The 25,017-nt window shown below is 47.0% G+C and overlaps 1 protein-coding gene across 5 annotated transcripts in view; it reads right to left on the bottom strand.

Annotated features, from left to right (window-relative positions):
* LOC138770040 (protein CEPU-1-like) overlaps positions 1-21,151 on the bottom strand; it is a 515,073-nt gene extending 493,922 nt beyond the window's left edge. For all 5 annotated transcript variants that reach the window (XM_069948913.1, XM_069948915.1, XM_069948912.1 and 2 more), the window contains exon 1: positions 21,019-21,151. In XM_069948913.1, coding sequence (XP_069805014.1) covers positions 21,019-21,103 — 85 coding nt within the window. In that variant the 5' untranslated portion in view covers positions 21,104-21,151. The remainder of the gene's footprint in view (positions 1-21,018) is intronic.
* Positions 21,152-25,017: the final 3,866 nt, after the last annotated feature.

A 25,017-nucleotide genomic window follows, 5' to 3' on the forward strand; every position in this document is an offset into this window, starting at 1 on the left:
GAGGGGGGGGGGGGGGGGGGGACGGTTGTGGATGGCCAAAACAGCAAGTTTCATCACTACAAAGGGGTGAGTGGCCCAGGCTAGTGAGTGCATATTACAAACTTGAACACCTTGGGATTTAAGCTTTTTAATGGTGTAAAAAAGTTTTTGGGCAGGTCAGAAAAGTGCTGAAGAAGTGTCTAAAACTACCCACAAATGTGGCGCAAGTTATGTACGCCACCTGAAGCAGAAGTCTGTCCCATTTCTAATAGTAAAATAGAGCGATTGTTGAGTACAGTGGTGCCTTGGATTACAAGCATAATTCATTCCGGGGCCGCGCTTGTAATCCAAACCCACTCTTAAAGCAAAGCAAATTTTTTCCATAAGAAATCACTGATATGCAGACAATTGGTTCCAAAAAATAAAGATTTATTATTCTGAATAACATGTAAAACAGATGAAACAAACATTCAGAAACAGCAGAATATGTGATAGTATAAGTTACTGTACAGTAATGGAGAGGATGGGAAACACAAGGGCGGACAGAGACTGCAGGGAGCATGAAGGAATGAGCAGGGCAGATGTGGGCACATACATGCAGCACTCTCTGTCCGGGGAGAGAGGGGTTACAGGTATGGAGAGATTACCTCCACAGTCCTGTCCTCTGATGTAAGCCCCAGCCTGATGTGGATCTGCTATGATTTGGAAGGTGAGGGAGACTTCCTAAGTCGGAGTACAGGGCTGTAGACCCCGCTATGCAGACCATGCCCCTCCCCCACACTTGCTCCCACCCAGTACAGGGAGCTCTTACACCAAAGCAATGCTCCTAAACCAAGTCACAATTTTGAAAAACTGTGAGCTCTTAAACCAAAACGCTCTTAAACAAGTTACTCTTAAACCAAGGTACCACTGTATTTGTTGCACATTCAGTAAACATTATAATATCTTTATAACATTATGGATCATTATAACCTCTCATCCATCACTAGCGACAATGAAGGAAAACACCAGAAGTTGTGAATGCTGAAAACCTCTCCCCGCACATGTTAGAGCTCCGTAAAGGATCTGACTCCAAAGGACTCTTTATTCCATCCCCCAGATCTTCTTCAGGGGTTCCCCTCCCCCATAGGGGCGGCTGTCAGACACCCGGACCCGGTTATAGTAGACCCAGAGTGGGAAATATTTCGGCGGCTACTTACATGTACATTACAAGCCTTATGGTCATTGTTTCCTGCAGTTGCTATGATGTGATGAGCGGAGGGTTTCGCTCCTTCCTCAGGGGGTCACCATGCCTTACAATTCTCTCAATGGCTACATACACAGAAGCCCATTAGTGAAGTGACACTTTAGTGAAGCAGAAGCAACAAAGTCACAATCTGCTGCATGTTGCTAAGGTGCCAGAACTGTACGTGGCTGCAGACAAGTTCCCCTTTACGCCTCATGATAACACATATCTACAAAGGTGGCCATACACCTTAGATAGCTGACAACAGATGGAGCCCTCCAAGCCTCTCACTAGCCTTTACACTTGACCTGTATGTGTTTTCAATAGAGAAAGGGAAATCAGCCCCTGCCAGACCCCTCAATCACCCCATCCAACATGCCTGTTCTTCTCTTCCTTAAAAATCATCAGGGGGAGATGGCTGCAATTTTTGCCTCTCCATCCCTGTGACACATGTAAATGAAGCTCATGCGGCTGTACTATTGCCGGCAGGTGGTGTATGTGGGCAGCCCATATGGTGAATACAGTGAACGAAACACGGAGTTCCAGGTCAACAGCTTGACAGCTTTACTGGTGCAGATGCCTGGTGGTTCGGTATACCTAGCAGTGCACTGGCTGATAGTGTCCCTCAGTAGATGTCCTAGCCTAGTCCTAGCCCTATGTTCCCACAACGAGAAAATTACGCCTGCTATTGATAATATGACAGCCGCAAATAATGTTCAAGATCATTATTTGCGGCCGTCATTACCTGTAGATGGTCGTCTTTTGATGCTAAAGTGATGGCCTTCCAGAAAGACGGCAATCATTTTACTGTTGTGAGAACACAGCCCTATATTTGGGAATGGAGATGGGCAAATCTCAACCTGAGCACGCAACATTTGATTACTGGTGGCTGCAGAAGTTGGATGCAGACCCTGTAAGTCCAGGAAAACATGGATAAAACCATAGGCCATAGGATGTATCCATGCTTTCCAGGCAGCCTTAGGGCTGCATCCAACTTCTTCAGCCGCCAATAATGAAATGATGCTTGCTCGGGTTCAGGTTCACCCATCTCTATTTCCCATTATAGGGTTGTGTTCTCAGTAAAATAACTGTTTGGAAGGCCATCATTTTAGCACCAAAAGATGACCACCTATTGGTAATGGCGGCCGCAAATAATGATCTTAAACCAGTAATCTCTGCAGTCTCTAGAGCCACCGGTAATCTCTACAGTCTCTAGAGCCACCGGTAATCTCTACAGTCTCTACAGCCACCGGTAATCTCTACAGCCACCAGTAATCTCTACAGTCTCTACAGCCACCAGTAATCTCTACAGTCTCTACAGCCACTAGTAATCTCTACAGTCTCTACAGCCACTAGTAATCTCTACAGTCTCTACAGCCACCAGTAATCTCTACAGCCACCAGTAATCTCTACAGTCTCTACAGCCACTAGTAATCTCTACAGTCTCTACAGCCACCAGTAATCTCTACAGTCTCTACAGCCACCAGTAATCTCTACAGTCTCTACAGCCACCAGTAATCGCTACAGTCTCTACAGCCACCAGTAATCGCTACAGTCTCTACAGCCACCAGTAATCTCTACAGTCTCTACAGCCACCAGTAATCGCTACAGTCTCTACAGCCACCAGTAATCTCTACAGTCTCTACAGCCACCAGTAATCGCTACAGTCTCTACAGCCACCAGTAATCTCTACAGTCTCTACAGCCACAAGTAATCTCTACAGTCTCTACAGCCACCAGTAATCGCTACAGTCTCTACAGCCACCAGTAATCTCTACAGTCTCTACAGCCACCAGTAATCGCTACAGTCTCTACAGCCACCAGTAATCGCTACAGTCTCTACAGCCACCAGTAATCTCTACAGTCTCTACAGCCACCAGTAATCTCTACAGTCTCTACAGCCACCAGTAATCTCTACAGTCTCTACAGCCACCAGTAATCGCTACAGTCTCTACAGCCACCAGTAATCTCTACAGTCTCTACAGCCACCAGTAATCGCTACAGTCTCTACAGCCACCAGTAATCGCTACAGTCTCTACAGCCACCAGTAAAGTTACCAGTAATCGCTACAGTCTCTACAGCCACCAGTAATCGCTACAGTCTCTACAGCCACCAGTAATCGCTACAGTCTCTACAGCCACCAGTAATCTCTACAGTCTCTACAGCCACCAGTAATCGCTACAGTCTCTACAGCCACCAGTAATCGCTACAGTCTCTACAGCCACCAGTAATCTCTACAGTCTCTACAGCCACCAGTAATCGCTACAGTCTCTACAGCCACCAGTAATCGCTACAGTCTCTACAGCCACCAGTAAAGTTACCAGTAATCGCTACAGTCTCTACAGCCACCAGTAATCGCTACAGTCTCTACAGCCACCGGTAATCTCTATGCTCATTTTGCCTATCTCGGGAGATTTGCACTTCTGTAGTGGGAAACCATTGTCATTTGGAAAGCAACCACACGTATATACATTTAACCACACAATACTAAATAAAAAGTACTACTGTATTGTAAAAACATTACACCCTCAGTCAGAAGTTTTGAGGGACACTACATCAGCACTTTAAGACGTGTGTCTACAGATTCCATTATCTTCTCCCGAGGCCGCAGATACACGCTGCCTTGTGAGGCATTCACCGTGCGAAAACTCCCCGAAATAGTGATTGAAAAAAGAAAAACACAGAAATATCTGCAAATCACTTCCTCAGATGACTCAAAATGTTTCCAGCATGGAATCCCACCCACACAGTAAAGCTGCGCCACCAGAATGAAGAAAATTAATTGTTACCGAGTAGAGAATGTAGAAGAGACGAGGGATAAGAGACCAGGAAATTGTGAGAACACAGGGGGCCGCTGGCACCCACAAGGTTACACTGGGTCAAAGAGGATCCTAGATCATGAGACATTGTAAATCCTTTGGTAATGGTGTATATGTATAGATATATATATGAAAACTGCCCTACAAAGTATACAAAGTATATGTCATAGTTAGAGAGCACTTACAGTAGGTTCGGGTTCTCGCAAACTAGAGTGTTCGGTTTTTGAATCCCTAGGGCCACATCCATCTTCTCCAGCCACAAGGATTCACATACCGATCGTTTGGGTTTGTGCAAATCGGAACTTACTGTAATTTCGCTCATTTCTAGTGATAGCATAGGTGTCCGCCTACAGGTGACCGTCAGTACTGCACAATGTTTTGACATGTTAATTTCCTCATAAGTTTTCACTGCCCTCCTCAGAAAAGCCATTTGTTCACGTTAACCGTTCCATCGGGAACACAAAGCGAGATTTCTCCACTGTGAACAAAACTTTATAAAGAATCAGATCTGTACATGTTAACCCCGACATGCAATTAGAAGCGGTAATTTAGCCGATGTCGAGAGCCTTTCACACACACGTCCTCCCCGTGCTCAGGCACGTCACTTTCTAGAACTCACTCACCTCACTCATCAAACAACCATTAGGAAGCTTTCAATAGAAAAATGGGGTCCGTGGGAGGCGAGTGACTCCCCCAACGGCATCTCAATTAGTCGCTGAGCACAGACCGGTCTTTAATACGGTTCAGATGGCTAAAACAGCGGCCTTATTCCTACGCAAACTAAAACTGCTGCTTTAAGAGAGAGACGCCACCGGTGATAATTGTAGGAAAAAAACCCCAGCAGGACGGCCAAATAATTAGTTCTTTCCAATGCTTCATATAAACATCTTCCTGCGGGCGGAGTGCCCTCCTTTCCGTGCAATTAGCAGCTCATCGTTTGTAGAGTAACCGCGTTTTTTGTTGTCAGCGGGTCGGATACATTGCCTAAAAGGGGCTCCGAGCGCGGGGACTGATAAGGACGTTTAGTGTGCCGAATACATATTATGGAACATGTGATGGAACGAAGCAGCCAGGACCACAATACACAGGACTGCAGATTAAGTGCTGGACTATTTGCTGATCTATGAGCCGCGCACGGATGGCAGATACATCTTCCCTCCTCTTCCCTCTGACATTTGTATCTTCTCTTCTTCGCTCTAAACTGTCTGTGTTTTCACCTCGGCTGAACACAAAGCAAAACACAATAATAACAGCGGTATGAAAGGCGTGAGTCCGAGGCTAGAGCCGCCGCCGCTTACCAGCACGGAACAAGCTGTCCGAAAAAAAGAAAAGCTCAAGTGATGGAAACAGCTCGGAGACAATGGCTTGTTTGGTTATTCCATCCTCCTCAGCCCTGAACGTGTCTAATGTGAACAAGTCTTAGAGGGCAGATTAAACATTTCAGCATCGGGAGGTCCAGAGATGGAGCAGATACAGATCGGAATCCTAATGAACCCAACGCTTACACGTCACAGGCCCCGGAACCATTAGAGGAAGAGGATGATGAACACAGCTGGCTGCACACAAACAAGAGCTTCACCCTTGTGTCATGTGGCTAGTAAACCAATGCGGTTTATGGCTTCTCCCTACCACAAGGAGAAGACATCCACTATTATAACCCCCAATGTTCTTCAGTCCTACAATCCTCAGCTAATGACATGCATGAAGCGTATATTACCAGCACAATCTACCGACAATCTCATGTCTTTGGGTATAAGGCTGTATCCACTCATCACTCGGGCTGTCTCCACCTTCCCCATGAAACGTATTCAAATGCCGATGGTTCAGGTTCGAACGACCTGGCTCGCTCATCTCTACTCCTGTTCCATCTCGGAAACATTGCATGGCTAGAGATGACAGCATTGGGGGATGGTATCACCAACATGTGGTGACTGCAATGTGAGAATGCAGCCTAAGGCCATGTTCACACAATGTAAGTTTTATGGCCGCTGTTGCCGATTTGCAACAATGGCCGTGATTAATACTTAACAAACATTGTGCTGCAGCTATAAGGAATCCCGTCTGGAGTGTATACACATAGTATACACTCCAGCAGGGATCGCTAGCGGCCGTACAAAAAAACTGACATGTCAGTTTTGTGTGGGCGTTATTTATTGAATAGCGGCCGCAGAAGACATGTCAGTGCACACAATGGAGCTTGTGGCTTCTGATGCACGCTCCATTGTGTGCAACAGTGATTTGGTATACAGGCACACACGGATGCGCCCACATCCCAAATAATCAGAAATGTGAACATGGCCTAAAGGGGCATTTACATGTTCCGTGATTACAGTCCATGCACGGACCATGTGCTACGGACCGGAATCTTGGAACTCTAAGCATAGTCACTCATTATAATGCCAACAACATAAATTTTCAATAAATAACAGCCGTTGCAACACCGGACGTTGTTTATTGAAAATTAAAATACCATTGTGTCCTATGGAATCCCGGCCGCAGTGTATACACTCCGTCTGGAAGTCCATGGGACCGCATAGAAAACTGACATGTCAGTTTTGTGCGGCGTTATTTATTGAAAAGCGGCCGCGCAAAACAGACAAAGCAGACTATGTAAAGTGAAGCTCCGGCCGCACTTTACATTGTCTGCTATGGTGATTTGGAATGCAGGCACACCCTAATGCACCCATATTCCAAATCAAAAGAAGTGAAGTTCATCCGCCCGGTACTGCTGTACTGGCTGGCGTGAACTTCACTGACAGCGGCCATTCAGTGTCACAGAACGGGCACTGTCTTACACTGTGTGAACCCAGCCTTAATGTTGAATCCCGCAGCCCCTGCTGCATCCATTTTCTCCAAACTGCGGGATTCGAATGCCGAGCGATCGAGTTCGCATGAACTTACTGTAAGTTCGCTCATCTCTACTCATCAGCATTACCAAGCTGTTCAGATTATTGTTTATGACAAGCAAAGACTGATGGTAAATGATGTTTTGTCAGCTGCTACTCATGAAGCACAATGTAAAAGACGCCTGCGTTTTCTCGCAATGTGTTCTTTATTAAGTTCTCAGACACAAATGTAGGAACGACCTTTATTGTTATAATACTACAACTCCCCCCACCCCATGCCGGGAGCTGTAACACTGCAGAAGCCGGAGCACCACACATTGGGGAACATCAATCTAAAGCTCAAGTACGATCAAATCAGAGTGGAGGAATTTATGCTTATAGATACATGAATTATGCTGATCACTCAGGAGAATACAGGATCAGCTGGAGCCATCACATTCAGTCTCCAATAGATCACACTGTGAATGTGAACCTGCAGCCTGTACTGTGATGTCTATAGGGGTGTCCGGACTCTAAATAGATGGCTAGTGTTTGGGGAAGAGGGGATATCCAGCACCATGGGTATGGCCACATTCACTGTTCATGAGGTTTCCAATGCAGGATGGGTGTTAAAGGAACACTCCAACAAAAACAAAAAATACAGAGCAGGCAAGGGGGTCGGGGAGAACCTAAAGAATCTATACTTACCCATCCCCGTCCCTCCACAGTGCTGAATCACTGCTCCCTGACTGCTGTTGGCCTCCTGAAGCTCCCACTCCTGCAACGTCATAACCAGCGTTCCCTTTAAGCTTCGCACACAGCTTAAAGGGATTCCCCACTTACTGCTGCCACCAACCCCCTCAGCCTGGGATTTCTGAGCGGCAGCTGGCAAAGCCAGTGCTGGACTCCTTGCTCTACCAAGCAATCTTGTTGCGGGAGCCAGTATTATGTCTCCTGCCACAAGAGGCTACGCTCTCCTTTAGCGCTGTGGCACCCATGCGCCTGCAGAGCGGGGAAGTGGAGGGAATGCCTGGGAAGGGAACTGTACAGGAGGCAGGTAAGTATGGTTGTTGTTTTTTATTTTTAGCAATCAAGGATAAACAATCAAGGATATTGCCAACGAATGGTGGGCTTACTACAGGGGAAGCTTATCTATGGGGGCTGGTCTAGTGGGGGAATATATATACAGTGGTACCTTGGTTTAAGAGTAACTTGGTTTAAGAGCGTTTTGATTTAAGAGCTCACAGTTTTTTCAAGATTGTGACTTGGTTTAAGAGCATTGTTTTGGTTTAAGAGCACTCTGTGCTGGGTGGAAGGGAGAGTGGGGGAGGGGCATGGTCTGCATAGCGGGGTCTACAGCACTGTACTCTGACCCAGGAAGTCTTCCTCACCTTCCAAATCATAGCAGATCCACTTCAGGCAGGGGCTTACATCAGGGGACAAGATTGTGGGGGTAATCTCTTCATAGCTGTAACCCCTCTCTCCCCAGACAGAGTGTGCTGCATGTATGTGCCGTATAGTATGCCGGCCACAGCAGGCTTTGGGACCATGTGAAATCCCGGCTTGTATAGGGCGCTGGTGTCCAGTAGACCACAGATTGAAGTGGTTATCTCATAGAAAGGAATTTTATTAAAATGCAACAACGCGTTTCGGCCGCCAAATGTAAGGTGGCCTTTCTCAAGTTTATGTATGTGCCCACATATGTCCTGCTCATTCCTTTATGCTCCCTGCAGTCTGTCAGTCCTGATTGGTCCAGGCTAAACACACACCCCTTCCCCATTGCTGTCATGTGACCACACAGACCTCTGACAGCAGCCCTGTTTCTCTATTCAAGCCTGTTGTACTACATTACTGCGTTATGGGATTTTGCAGCTCCATCCTCTATCTACAAACTGCTGCTGTGTTATTAAGTTTATGCACGTAGTATACATTATACTCCACATGCTGATTGCTAAACTGTACAGTAACTTATAATATCACATATTCAGCTGCTTATAAATGTTTGATTCATTTGTTTTACCTGTTATTCAAAATATAAAATCATTATTTTGGGGTGTGGAACCAATTGTCTGCATTTCAATGATTTCTTATAGGAAAATTTGCTTTGGTTTAAGAGTGGATTTGGATTACAAGCGCCGTCCCGGAACAAATTATGCTCGTAATCCAAGGCACCACTAATATATATATATATATATATATATATATATATATATATATATTCATAGTGGTACCTTGGTTCAAGAGTAACTTGGTTTAAGAGCTCACAGTTTTTCAAAATTGTGACTTGGTTTAAGACCATTGCTTTGGATTAAGAGCTCCCTGCACTGGGTAGGAGGCGGAGTGGGGGAGGGGTATGGTCTGCACAGGGTGGTTTACAGCCCTGTACTTTGACCCAGGAAGTCTCCCTCCCTCCCATAGTAGATCCACTTCAGGCTGGGGTTTACATCAGGGGACAGGACTGTGGGGGTAATCTCTCCATAACTGTAACCCTTCTCTCCCCGGACAGAGAGTGCTGCATGTATGTGCCCACATCTGCCCTGCTCATTCCTCCATGCTCCCTGCAGTCTCTGTCCGCCCTTGTGTTTCCCATCCTCTCCATTACTGTACAGTAACTTATAATATCATAGATTCTGCTGTTTCTAGATGTTTGTTTCATCTGTTTTACATGTTATTCAGAATATAAAATGATTATTTTGGGGGAGTGTAACCAATGGTCTGCATATCTATGATTTCTTATGGGAAAATTAGCTTTGGTTTAAGAGTGGATTTGGATTACAAGTGCGGTCCCGGAAGGAATTATGCTCGTAATCCAACTCACCACTATATATATATATATATATATATATATATATATATATATATATATATATATATATGGTACTGCCTACAGGGTGAGATACAATTTACTGGGAGGGGATTGGTACAAGGACGTCTAACTACTATGCAGATGCAGAGAGGTGGCCACACTAATTTATGGGGGAACCTAATTACTATTTTTAAGGGCACAAAGCAGACCTTACTATTATATGCCAGCACAAAGAGGTGTAACTACTTTAGGGGTGCACAGAGGGTATCTAACTACTATATAGGGCACAGAGAGGTCTAACTGCTATATGGAGGCACAAAGAAGACCTATACTAAACAAGTGTAAAGAGGGGACCTATACTATATGGCGGAATAAAGAGGGCCTATACTAAATGAAGATACAGAGGGGGTCCAATATTATACATAATATATACTACCATTTAGAGGCTAATGTACATGTGAATGTACTCTAACTGTTCAACTATATTTAAACTGCTATGCTATTTTAGCTTCTGGAATGTTCTTAACCTGTTAAGTTTGTCCAACTTTGCTTGAGCATTGCCCAGCTCTCTTGCCTCTCCGCTCAGCAGTGGCTGAAGCTTGGAGGGAACGCTGGTCATAACCCGGCTCAGAGAATACCCACTCAGCTAGTCTGTGATTAGTTCTGGACACCTCTGCAGTCACTGACTGGCTGAGCAAGAACTGGTCGGGTCATAAACACGGGAGAAACTGGAGACCAGAGGAAGAGAATAAAGGTGGTGAAGCAGCGCTGTGGGGACACGGGACAGGTAAGTATGATCCTTTTTTTCCCCCGCACCCCTCTTCTTGCACTGTATTTTTTGCTTTTGCCAGAGTTCTCCAATACTTGAGTTAAAGGGGTATTACTCCAAGATATACAGTATAACCCACTAATATAATGTATGCAAATTGCTCTGGTTTTAGTGTGATTTTTCATGATTAACCCCTGACAGAAAGCTGTACGTTTCTTTAAAGGGGTTGTGCCATGAAGATAAACAGGTCTATACCGGTGCATTATGTTAAATAAAACATACTTCAAATGTACCAGCTTTGCTGAAAATATACTGTTCGAGAGCTAGAGACTCACTATTCCCTGTGTGCCTGTGTTGTGTTGGTAACCTGTTGCCCTTGCTTACGACCTGCCTTTGGGCATCAACTAAGGTGGGTGACCCGTGCTCAGTAAAACTGCAGTCTCCTTATCTGTCCCATTAGTATTGGAAATTATTCTTGGTTGCACTTGCAAGTAAGTAGGATTGTGGGAAAGTGTGCGCTCTGTTGCACAGCAACAGCAAGGTCACAATTCAGATCCAGGAGGTGATCACATCCATGGGGAAACAACAGTGTATGGAGGCAAGTTCTACAGTACATTTTCACTTCTCTATATTTATGTATGTGCAACCTCATGGAACCAAGCTGTTGCAGAAGATCTCATTTCACAGCAGACTATTGCACAGTGAGGTCGCAGTGATGTTGCAGCACCTGCTGTGCTCGCTCCCTGTCTGTTCCTTTGGAATCATTAATCACAAAGCAGCATGCTGTAATGTAACACATCTCATTTTTCCATAAATGTTCCAATAAATATATCTAAATACCTGTGCATATCACAGGGAGGGGGTTATGTAGACGGGGGGGGGGGGGGAAGGCTGGTCAGAGGAGATGACATCACTTGGGGGTGGGGCTTAAGCTCAAATCTAGCCAAGCCACCTGTAACATGAAAGGGTTATGATTTCTCCCTAAAATTGTCCTTAAATCAACTGGTGTTATAAAGTTATACAAATTTGTATATTATCTCTATTTAAAAAGTCTTCCAGTATTTATCAGCTGCTGTATGTCCTGCAGGAAGTGGTGTATTCTTTGCAGTCTCACACAGTGCTCTCTGCTGCCACCTCTGTCCATGTCAGGAAGAGTAGTAGTAGTAGTAGTTCTAGGGAAAAGATGCTGAAATTCCCCAGGGTCAATACTTATCTTTGGGGTCAGGAGGTCCCAATATTTAGTGGGAAAGGGGGGGGGGGGTCAGGAGGTCTTTGCCAACAGCGGAGGAGGTTCTATAGGTCCCAATATCCAGAATATCCAGTGGGTTTAGCCAACTTGTATGTAATGTGTATGGGAGCTTAAAGCTGTACTCTGGCGAAAATCTCTATTTTTTCAGTACTTATCAGCTGCTGTATATCCTGCAGGTAGTGATATATTCGTTCCAGTCTGACATAGTGATCTCTGCTGCCACCTCTGTCTATGTCAGGAACTGTCCAGAGCAGGAAAGGTTTTCTGTGGGTATTTGCTGCTGTTCTGGACAGTTCCTCACATGGACAGAGGTGGCAGCAGAGAGCACTGTGGCAATCTGGAAAGAATACACCACTTCCTGCAGGACATACAGCAGCTGATATGTATAGGAAGACTTGACATTTTTAAATAGAAGTAAATTACAAATCTATATAACTTTCTGAAACCAGTTGATTTGCAAGAAACATTTTTCCCCTTTAAGGGAGTGGGAGCAGGATAGACCATCCAATGAATAGTGTATAAGCAAAGGCAGCAAAGAATCAGGACGTCTGCAGTGCAGGATAGTGGAAGCAAATCACAGTCACATCAAGCAGAATACATTCACCCCATTATTATATAATGAGCGCTGCAAAGACAGAAGAGGAAAACAGCATTGTGCTGACAGACGCACTTTAAGGGAAAGTATCCAAATGGGGTACGCCAAAAAATCATTAGGAAGACCCATTGCTGTGTTCATTAGCCCTTTCCTCAGTGTGCGGGGGAGCGGCTCAGGCAGCTGAGGTTCACCAGATCACAACGAATTTCTCAGCAATGTGTATTCTGCATTTTAGCATTCAGATTATGGCCCACCTATATGGGTCATCATGTCCTAAACCAGGGATGGGGAACCTTCGGCCCTACAGCTGTTGCAAAACTACAATTCCCATCATGCCTGGACAGCCAAAGCTTTAACTTTGGCTGTCCAGGCATGATGGGAATTGTAGTTTTGCAACAGCTGGAGGGCAGCAGGTTCCCCATCCCTGTCCAGCAACATCAAGATGTAGGAAGCTGTAAGCTCTGGTTATTAGACCCCTGGTCTGAATACTACAACATGGCTGCATTATGCCCATCTAAGTGAAGTGTAATGCTGCAGTCTATGTCGGCCGCTGTATGCATCCCCCCTATACTGAGGCTGTGTTCTCCACATAAGGCTCCAGCCCTCCACATTATATACCAATCCTGACTGGTGGCTTATTCTCTCATCTGCTCATATTCTGGGTTATTTGGGGACATGTCTGGGAACAATTTTAAAGGGAATCTGTCAGCTGCAATTCAGGTTCTAAACTGCTGACACTGTTAGAAATCCGCTAGGTCAAGGAGACAGGTTACCTTTCATATATCTGTCTGTTTCTATAACATAATCTTTAGTGCAAAGTGACAAAAAGGCGTTCACAGGCCCCTGAAGTGCTAGAGGCTGTAACGTCTTGTTGCTCCCCCTTCCATCCCTATATCTGCTTGATTGACAGACAGTTGGCGGCTAAAGGCCCTATTACACAGGCTGATATATATAGGAGCAAGTGAGCACCGACCTGTCAGATCAGTGCTCGCTTGCTCCTCGTTTAGATCATCCATTGGCCCATAGGAGATAGCAGTGGCTCCTGTTGCGGCTGCCGGGCTATTTGGGGGTCCCTTGGGTACTTATCACGGTGGTCCTGAGTGGAGTAGTGACCCACTCAGACTAGTGGTACCGCCACCCACAGAAAGGGGAAATGACCCAAGGAAGATGAAATGGCTGTGTAGGTGCTTGGATACGGATCACAGAGTCCAGTTAAAATAAATAAACTCTTCTTTACTGCCAGAATATTTGGCAGTAAGTTTCACCTTGATAAGTTACTTTAGACCTTAGTGATCGGACCTGTGCTGATAGCTGAGAAACAGTACAGCAGTGCTGACTGAGTTGCGTGCTGAGAGGTAGAAGAAGTTCAGAGAAGTAGAGAGGAGGATGTTGAGAGAGTCCCAACCCAAAGTAGTACTGTGCTCTGCCGTAACTTTAGAAGTAGAATTAGTAGAATACTCAAGAGTAGAGAGAATACTTGTGCCCGTGTTTTTATTCCTTTGGTCTTTGCACCACCTATTGGGCACCGGTTTCGGGCGACCCGTTCTAGAGGGTGACACAAGCCCCTGACCTTGTTACCTGGGATGAGCAGAGTGGCCAAGGTTTCCTGGGGACACCCGTGCTGCGAGAGAGAGAGAGTACGTAGGCTTCTAGCAACTTTGCTCTATCTGGATCAGTTCCTATTTCTTCCGGGTACTGTCCTGCCCTTTTAGACTTGTTCTCAGTGTGGGCTGGGATGATCCCTGACTTGTCTTCTCTAAGTGTGCGCTCAGCACTGCATAGTGTGTAGAAGTGCTGCTTTCAAGAAACGAGTGTCTGTCCCCATGTGTGTCTGTCCACTATCACACCTTAGACTAGACTACACTGGACTAGTTGTGGGAGCCCCTTAACAGGGGACCTGACATAGGCCAGGGCCCAGTTTGACTGCTGTAAGGAGCGTTCTTGTGTGTGTCCGTCCTCTACAGAATCCAAAGTAAGACTCACTAAGGTGTGGCTACACTTCCTCTCCCCATGTGACAACTTTCTACAGTATCAGTAATGTGTGTTATGAGTGGGTGAGAAGAGAGTGCAAGGAAAATAGAAGGACAGAGATAGGTAGAAAAGAGAAAGAGCTTTCATTGGTGCACAGATCACAGAGACAATAACCCACACCACAGCTGTGCAATACTCAGGTATACAGTACATATACTAGCGACATCTAGTGGCAAAACGTAAGTAATACCTCACCACCACTGATACTTTAAAGTACAGGCTTATGTGAGGGGTGTAAGAACACCTGTGGTGGGACACCACATTCTGTACTGGGATATATGTATATAGGCCCCTGTATGTATCTGTTATACCAGGGCAGATATGCAGTAAATCTATTGCCGGACCTGTTATTTATGTCACTATAAGATGAATTCTTCCCCACCGCTGGCACATATATCCTCTCCATCACTTAAGTGTCATCTGCAAATGACCAGTCGTCGTCCTGTCAATATGCTGCTTAACCCCTCCTGTGCTGGGTGCTGGCCCCTGCCTTGTAGTGCCGTTCCAGCATATAACCCGCAGGTTAATGTCCTTTACAGACATTGACCTGCGAACCGACCCCTGAGGATGAACATCAGCTCCGCTTGGCGATGAATTGTGTCCATAAATTACGTCTGGTTCTTTTATGGTGACAGCACCGTCAGTATATATTCACCTAATGTACTGCACATGATATATCGGACAGATCGCTTATTCCTACTTCACACTTGGAAATTCTGCTCCTCCGACAGTCAGCAATTCATCCTATACCAATAAAGAACTTCACACACAACTTCAATGGAGGAGACATCGGAGGTGACGGGAGACCGTCCCCAACACAGACAGGTCTGAGAATACCGGGCAGGTCACTACACCCAAAAACTCAGCACCCTCCTGACATACTCTGTGCTGCTGAAGGCCTTGTTTCTTCAAGGATGTCATGCAAAATATAGGTAAGAAAAAGAAAAAAAAAAAGAACTCTCCATAAATATTTGTGCCATTAAGCAACTTGATCTTTCCACTAAGTTAGGGGTAAGAGATCCTTGGATCTCCTGCTGTTGCAAAACTACAACTCCTATCATGCCTGGACAGCCAAAGCTACAGCTTTGGCTGTCCAGGCATGATAGGAGTTGTAGTTTTGCAACAGCTGGAGGGCTGAAGGTTTCCTACCCCTGCACTATGTAATCCTCTAAATCAATACAAGTTTCCCCTGAAATAATCTGTGCTGCTGGTTACCCCGATCCTTTGTATTTACTAAAGCTTCCCTCAGACACAAATTTTGCACAGTATTTTATTTGGGCTGAAAAAACGCAGCCAAATGTCCCGCAAACTGCAGTTTTTCACACTTTTTTTTACATTTTTTCTGGTGTTTTCTCATTTTAGCATAACTTACGTATAGGCATTTTTCCCTCTGGTGTTTTATCCCTCGCCCGTTTTCTTGGTACAAGTCATGTGATTACATGATTACTACTGAAGAATTGGGGAAAAAGCACCAGATAGACATGATAGGGGGAGATTTATCAAACATGGTGTAAAGTGAAACTGGCTCAGTTGCCCCTAGCAACCAATCAGATTCCACCTTTCATTTTCCAAAGAGCCTGTGAGGAATGAAAGGTGGAATCTGATTGGTTGCTAGGGGCAACTGAGCCAGTCTCACTTTACACCATGTTTGATAAATCTCCCCTGATGTCTTTTTCAGCAATTTTTGATGCTAATTCTTGTGGGTTCTGCCTCTCGCCCCCGCACGCTCCCACTTGACTCTCCGCCCGTCCCATAGTCTCCATTTTATGCTTGTCCAGATTCCGCCGTCCGCCCATAGAATTGACATGTCAACTCTTTGAGCGGATGTCAGAATGCGCCGAATGGAGTCCATGGGACGGGCGGAGAGTCAAGTGGGAGCGCGTGGGGGGCGAGAGGCGGAATCTGCGGCAAGTTATCCACGCGAATAACTCAGTGTGCATATACCCTTAGCTCTGCCTGAGATTTCCAAAAATTGTAAATGCAATGAAAGCCGACAAACTGCCCTAAAAAACACCCTAACAAGAAACGTCCTGTGGGTATTGCTTATTGATTTACTCCGCTGACCCGCAGGTAACATCTGGCCGCAGCATTTTTGTTCCCCCCCAAAATGCTATGCGCCAAATTTTTCCAGCCTAAGGCCTCATTCACACGTACGTAGTGCTCCGCAATTCACAGACCACTGCATTGAACATAGTGATCCGTGCCGCAATTGCTGGTCGGCACTAGGACCTGGAGGGTGGATCACTGATCTGAGGTTTGCGGATGTATGATAGGCACATAGAAACAAATGGGATAGAAGTCTGTCTGTGATTGCGAATCTGCAGCAACATTTTCCGGTTGTGTGAATGAGGCCTCAGACGAAGGTTTCATACGAGCCAGTGATACACATATTATTCTATATAACAGCTGTTCAGGCTGGACGGACGCCATCAATGTCAGCGGACCAAGGACTAACCGTATTAGTGGGAATATTCGGAGAACGCTCTGTAAATATTCTTTGCTGATAGACTGAAGGAGCTTTCCCCAATAAATGATCCCTGGTCTGTGGCCTGAAAGTGTCGCTGACATCCGGCTTCTTCCCGCACAATCACACTCCGCCATTAGAGATGAGTAAACTTCAAGGAAGTTTGGGAACTCTGAGCATTTGATTACTGGTGTCTGCAGAAGTTGGATGCCGCCCTAGGGATTCCTGGAAAACATGGATACAGACTATGGTCTATGGCCGTATCCATGTATCCATGTATCCCAGGCAGCCTCAGGGCTGCATCTAACTTCTCCAGCCGCCGTGTTCACTCGGGTTCAGATGAACTAAAGCATCATGGATATAGAGAGAAGACACCCCAATGGTCGGGCTCTGCTGCATGTGTTTCTGGGCTGCAGTGAATATCTCACCTATAGAGAGCGACGCTCCGGCAGCTGCCATACTCACTGTGTGATCCAGGTCACTTTCCATGCAGACAATGTGACGGTCAGCAGCGGCCTAACCTCAGGTGACCTGATCTGTTACCGGGCAGTCACATATCCCCATGGGGCCACAGTCATATCCGATCATTTTCTAAACCACAACATGTTCTATGATATGATTTACAATGAACAGCCATAACAATAAAACCACTGACAGGTAAAGTAAATAACGTGGATTATCCGGTAACGGGGTGGGGGGTGCAGGGTGTATAGCCGGGGCAAGTGACCGGTCAGGGGTTGAATTTGATGTTGGACACAGAAGAAAAGAGCAAAGTGTGAGGATCTGAGCGACTGTGGGCCATATTGTGATGTGTGGATGACTGGGTCACAGCCCCTCCAGACACGACAGATCCACCCAGATATAGTCCAGTATCAGATGACAGAGCCTCTGTATACAGCTCAAGGGGAGCTGATAGAGCCCCCCCATATACAGTCCTGTGAGATGATAGAGCCCCCTGTATACAGTCCTATGAGATGATACAGCCCATGTATACAGTCCTGTGAGATGATAAAGCCCCCTATATACAGTCCTGTGAGATGATAGAGCCCCCTATATACAGTCCTGTGAGATTATAAAGCCCCCTATATACAGTCCTGTGAGATGATAGAGCCCCCTATATACAGTCCTGTGAGATTATAAAGCCCCCTATATACAGTCCTGTGAGATGATAGAGCCCCCTGTATACAGTCCTATGAGATGATACAGCCCATGTATACAGTCCTGTGACATGATAAAGCCCCCTATATACAGTCCTGTGAGATGATAGAGCCCCCTATATACAGTCCTGTGAGATGATAGAGCCCCCTATATACAGTCCTATGAGATGATACAGCCCATGTATACAGTCCTGTGACATGATAAAGCCCCCTATATACAGTCCTGTGAGATGATAGAGCCCCCTATATACAGTCCTGTGAGATGATAGAGCCCCCTATATACAGTCCTGTGATATGATAGAGCCCCCTGTATACGGTCCTGTGAGATGATAGAGCCTCTGTATACAGTCCTGTGAGATGATAGAGCCCCTGTATACAGTCCTGTGAGATGATAGAGCCTCTGTATACAGTCCTGTGAGATGATAAAGCCCCCTATATACAGTCCTGTGAGATGATAAAGCCCCCTATATACAGTCCTGTGAGATGATAAAGCCCCCTATATACAGTCCTGTGAGATGATAGAGACCCTGTATACAGTCCTGTGAGATGATAGAGCCTCTGTATACAGTCCTGTGAGATGATAGAGCCCCCTATACACAGTCCTGTGATATGATAGAGCCCCCTGTATACGGTCCTGTGAGATGATACAGCCCATGTATACAGTCCTGTGAGATGATAGAGCCCCCTATATACAGTCCTGTGAGATGATAAAGCCCCCTATATACAGTCCTGTGAGATGATAGAGCCTCTGTATACAGTCCTGTGAGATGATAGAGCCCCCTGTATACGGTCCTGTGAGATGATACAGCCCATGTATACAGTCCTGTGACATGATAAAGCCCCCTGTATACAGTCCTGTGAGATGATAGAGCCTCTGTATACAGTCCTGTGAGATGATAGAGCCCCCTGTATACAGTCCTGTGATATGATAAAGCCCCCTGTATACAGTCCTGTGACATGATAAAGCCCCCTGTATACAGTCCTATGAGATGATAGAGCCCCTGAATACCGTCTTGTGAGATGATTAAGCTCATGTATACAGTCCTGTGAGATGATAGAGCCCCTGTATATGGTCTTATGAGATATACAGCCCCCTGTATACAGTCCTGTGATATGATAAAGCCCCCTATATACAGTCCTGTGAGATGATAAAGCCCCCTATATACAGTCCTGTGAGATGATAGAGCCTCTGTATACAGTCCTGTGAGATGATAGAGCCCCTGTATACAGTCCACTATCCATCATTACACTCAGTAGATGCTGTTATATAAGGTAGCGCTGTGTGTATGAGGTATAACAGCTCCCAGCACCTGATGTGGAATCTGCCTGCTGGGGCCAATGAGCTGCCACCGGGCTGCCAGGTACAGAGAGCTGCACATCCTGACATCACCAGTCGCCCGACCAGTCCTGCTATCTCCAGCCTGTGCCCACAGCCTGCACAAGGATGGCACCTGCCCCAGCTGTGACCGGACCCTCTACAGGAGAGACCCCCAGAGGAGAGAGGGGTGAGGGGCACAGCTAGACCTCCCAGAGGGGTGATGGAGCTGAGGGGCAGGAGACAGTGACAGCCCTGGGGGCTCCAGCATCAATCACTACCTGTAACACCACACAGATTCCCTGTGTATACACCACTACACACTATACAATATAAAACACACTACATAATGTATCACACACACACTATACAATGTATCACACACACACACACACACACACTATACAATGTATCACACACACACACACACACACACACTATACAATGTATCACACACACACACACACACACACACACACACTATACAATGTACCACTACACACACTATACAATATAAAACACTACATAATGTATCACACACACACACACACACACACTGTACAATGTATCACACACACACTATACAATGTATCACACACACACACTATACAATGTATCACACACACACACACACACACTATACAATGTATCACACACACACTATACAATGTATCACACACACACTATACAATGTATCACACACACACACACACACACTATACAATGAATCACACACACACACACACACTATACAATGTATCACACACACACACACACTATACAATGTATCACACACACTATACAATATATCACACACACACTATACAATATATCACACACACAAACACACACACTATACAATGTATCACACACACACACACACACACACACTATACAATGTATCACACACACACACACACACTATACAATGTATCACACACACACTATACAATGTATCTCACACACACACACACTATACAATGTATCATACACACACTATACAATATATCACACACACACACACTATACAATGTATCACACACACACACTATACAATGTATCACACACACACACACACACACTATGCAATGTATCACACACACACACTATGCAATGTATCACACACACACACACACACACACAGGCTATACAATGTATCACACACACACACACTATACAATATATCACACACACACACACAGGCTATACAATGTATCTCACACACACACACACACACACACTATACAATGTATCACACACACACACACACACACCAGCAGAAGCCACAGGTCTTCTCGCAGATGCCGCACTAGTCTCGGGCACACATGGGTGAGTTTGTGGGTGCAGTATGTGGTGGGGGGCACAGCGGGGGAAGAAGAGGGGGGGGGGGTCACTGCTGAGGGCCAGGCCATAGGATCAGACACTGTATAGTGAGGTGACACATATATGGGGGTGCAGCCCCCACCACACAGGAGGGCAGGCAGGGGCTCATTCACATGCAGACTGGCGCCTCTGCAATGGGGTTGCGGGCACTGCCACCTACTAACCCCGACACCAGCCGCGGGGACCGGGACATGACGAGACACACGCCGGGGGTCTGCGGCTCCCCGATATGATGCTCCCCACATTATGCTCCCCCCAGGTGCTCCCCACATGATGCTCCCCCCCCCCAGGTGCTCCCCACATGATGCTTCCCCCCAGGTGCTCCCCACATGATGCTCCCCCCCCCCCAGGTGCTCCCCACATGATGCTCCCCCCAGGTGCTCCCCACATGATGCTCCCTACCTTGCAGGAAGCAGAGCGCGGTCATTCCACTCAGCAGGAACCAGGGGACGGAGCGCAGCATCCTCGCCCGCAGCATCTCCATCATCTCCGGCAGCGGCGGATCAGTCAGGGGTTCGGGGGTCCAGTAATCCGGAGCGGCTGCAGCAGGAGCGCAGACTGGATACAAACAGCGCACCGCAAGCCCAGACCGCCCCCGACCACGCCCCGCGCCTCCTGATTGGCTGCAGCTTCCCGTGAGTGACAGCTCCTGCCTGCTCACACTGACAGCCACTGCCTCACACTGACAGCTCACCTCACACTGACAGCTCCTGGCTGCTCAGACTGACAGCTCACCTCACACTGACAGCTCTTGCCTGCTCACAATGACATCTCTTGCAAGTTCACACTGACAGCTCATCTCACACTGACAGCTCCTGCCTGCTTACACTCACACACACTGACAGCTCCAGCCTGCTTACACTCACACACACTGACAGCTCCAGCGTGCTTACACTCACACACACTGACAGCTCCAGCATGCTTACACTCACACTGACAGCTCCAGCATGCTTACACTCACACACACTGACAGCTCTAGCCTGCTTACACTCACAGCTCCAGCCTGCTTACACTCACACTGACAGCTCCAGCCTGCTTACACTTACACTGACAGCTCTAGCCTGCTTACACTCACAGCTCCAGCATGCTTACACTTACACTCACAGCTCCAGCCTGCTAACACTCACACTGACAGCGCCTGCCTGCTTACACTCACACACACTGACAGCTCCAGCCTGCTTACACTCACAGCTCTAGCCTGCTTACACTCACAGCTCTAGCCTGCTTACACTCACACTGACAGCTCCAGCCTGCTTACACTCACTCACACTGACAGCGCCTGCCTGCTTACACTCACAATGACAGCTCCAGCCTGCTTACACTCACACACACTGACAGCTCCAGCCTGCTTACACTCACTCACACTGACAGCGCCTGCCTGCTTACACTCACACTGACAGCTCTAGCCTGCTCATCCCTTGTAAAATGTGTAATGTGACATTAGTCTCCAGATCCACTAGGATGTGAGTGTACGTCTACTCTAAATTACTAGTGAGTGTCACAAGTGTAGCCGGCCATACAGCTACATGTTACTTGTTGTGGTCCCTCCTCACTTGATGGGTGCAGTCCTGCCATAACTGCCCCTTGTAATAGCAGGTCACCCCTTGAAATTTCTGTGTGACCATGTCCCTGCTCCATATCCATATCCTACCTGCAGATACTGGCACAGGGTTTGTGTCAGCTGGAAGACTGATCAGGAGATCAGGAATTACCCCTGGAGGAGGCTTAATACCCTCTGACTACCTAAAGAATTTAATCTGCTGGCTGAGCCCAAGTGTGATTTATTGAACTTTACCCCTCCCCCAGCCAGACATACTGTGCACCCTCACCATGAAGCAGAGCTCTACATGAGACCCACACAGAACTGACACATAGTGACTCTCATAGTGCTGCGGGAATGATGGGTGCTGGGGGCCTGCACCTATATGGGGAGGGAGACACCAGCCCCAGCTCACTCACCCACTGGTACATCTGTATACATGCAGCCTGAGAAGCCTCATAACATAACAGATTACCAGCTGTGCCCACCTGTCCTGCATCAGATCCACTTACACATCCAGAGCCGCATGCTAACTTCATTGCTGATTCCTGTACAGGGGGTTATATGAAGGTTGTGATCACACTGGGGGCAGCTGCAGCCGGACACAATGCTGTGTTCTAACAACCATAGCTTCTGCTTCCTCACTCTCTGACAGCTCCAGCCTACTCACACTCATTCTCTAACTGCTCCTGCCTACTCACACTCATTCTCTAACTGCTCCTGCCTGCTTACACTCACTCACTCTCTAACTGCTCCTGCCTGCTCACACTCACTGACAGCTTCTGTCTTCTCACACTCACTCTCTGACAGTTCCTGCCTACTCACACTCACTGACAGCTCCTGTCTTCTCACACTCACTGACAGCTCCTGCCTGTTCACACTCACTCTCTAACAGCTCCTGCCTGCTCACACTCACTCTCTAACAGCTCTTGCCTGCTAACACTCACTCTCTAACAGCTCCTGCCTGCTCACACTCACTCTCTAACAGCTCCTGCCTGCTCACACTCACTGACAGCTCCTGTCTTCTCACACTCACTGACAGCTCCTGCCTGCTCGCACTCTCTCTCTAACAGCTCCTGCCTGCTCACACTCACTCTCTAACAGCTCCTGCCTGCTCACACTCACTGACAGCTCCTGTCTTCTCACACTCACTGACAGCTCCTGCCTGCTTGCACTCTCTCTCTAACAGCTCCTGCCTGCTCACACTCACTCTCTACCAGCTCCTGCCTGCTCACACTCACTGACAGCTCCTGTCTGCTCACACTCTCTGACAGCTCCTGTCTGCTCACACTCACACTCTGACAGCTCATGCCTGCTCACACTCACTGACAGCTCCTGTCTGCTCACACTCGAACTCTGACAGCTTTTGTATGCTCACACTCACTCTGACAGCTCCTGTATGCTCACACTCACTCTCTAACAGCTCCTGCCTGCTCACACTCACTCTCTAACTGCTCCTGCCTGCTCACACTCACTCTCTAACAGCTCCTGCCTGCTCACACTCACTAACAGCTCCTGCCTGCTCACACTCACTAACAGCTCCTGCCTGCTCACACTCACTGACAGCTCCTGTCTTCTCACACTCACTGACAGCTCCTGCCTGCTCGCACTCTCTCTCTAACAGCTCCTGCCTGCTCACACTCACTCTCTAACAGCTCCTGCCTGCTCACACTCACTGACAGCTCCTGTCTGCTCACACTCTCTGACAGCTCCTGTCTGCTCACACTCACCCTCTGACAGCTCCTGCCTACTCACACTCACTGACAGCTCCTGTCTGCTCACACTCACACTCTGACAGCTTCTGTATGCTCACACTCACTCTGACAGCTCCTGTCTGCTCACACTCACTCTCTGACAGCTCCTGTCTGCTCACACTAACTCTAACAGCTCCTGTCTGCTCACACTCACTCTCTAACAGCTCCTGCCTGCTCACACTCACTGACAGCTCCTGTCTGCTCACACTCACTCTCTGACAGCTCCTGTATGCTCACACTCACTCTCAGACAGCTCCTGTCTGCTCACGCTCACTTTCTGACAGCTCCTATCTGCTCACACTCACTGACAGCTCCTGTCTGCTCACACTCACTGACAGCTCCTGTATGCTCACTTTCACTCTGACAGCTCCTGTCTGCTCACACTCACTCTCTGACAGCTCCTGCCTACTCACACACCCTCACTGACAGCTCCCTATCTGCTCACTGACAACTGCATACTTATACTTACTCCCTGACAGCTCCTGTCTGCTCACACTCACTCTAAGAACTCCTGCTTACTCACACTCACTGACAGCTGTTTGATCGATGACAGCTTCTGTCTGCTCACTCTCTAACCGCTCCTGTCTACTCACACTCACTGTGACAGCTCCTATCCACTCACACTCTCTGACAGCTGTTTACACTCTCTAATATTGCCTGTCTGTTCCTACTCACTGACTGCTCTGGCCAGCTGACATTCACTCTGACAGCTACTTCTAGCACACACTCACTCTTCAGCAGCTTTTGCCAACTCTGACCCCTCCTGCTTGTTGACACTCTCCTGTTAAAGATGTATTCATATTTTGCTACACCTGTACACTGCTGGTGTATGTCAGATACCTGCACGGTCATATACCGCAATATACTGGCAGTTAACTTTAATGGCCTCAATGTAAACAACTAGCGACTACATCCAATTTATTTCCCACACATATGTTTATAGGGACTCAAAAACGCATTACACAGCACTTTTGATGCCCATTAAATAAACCCTGCTGGGCATAGTCATAGTTGACTATGATGGTGCCATTGTTAATATGCTGCGGTATATGTCCGTATCCCCCTATTTCCAAGGTATACAATGTGAATCCAGTTTAAGGTGAAGTT

The sequence above is a fragment of the Dendropsophus ebraccatus genome, chromosome 12, assembly GCF_027789765.1.
Source record: "Dendropsophus ebraccatus isolate aDenEbr1 chromosome 12, aDenEbr1.pat, whole genome shotgun sequence".
Classification (NCBI taxonomy): Eukaryota; Metazoa; Chordata; class Amphibia; order Anura; family Hylidae; genus Dendropsophus; species Dendropsophus ebraccatus.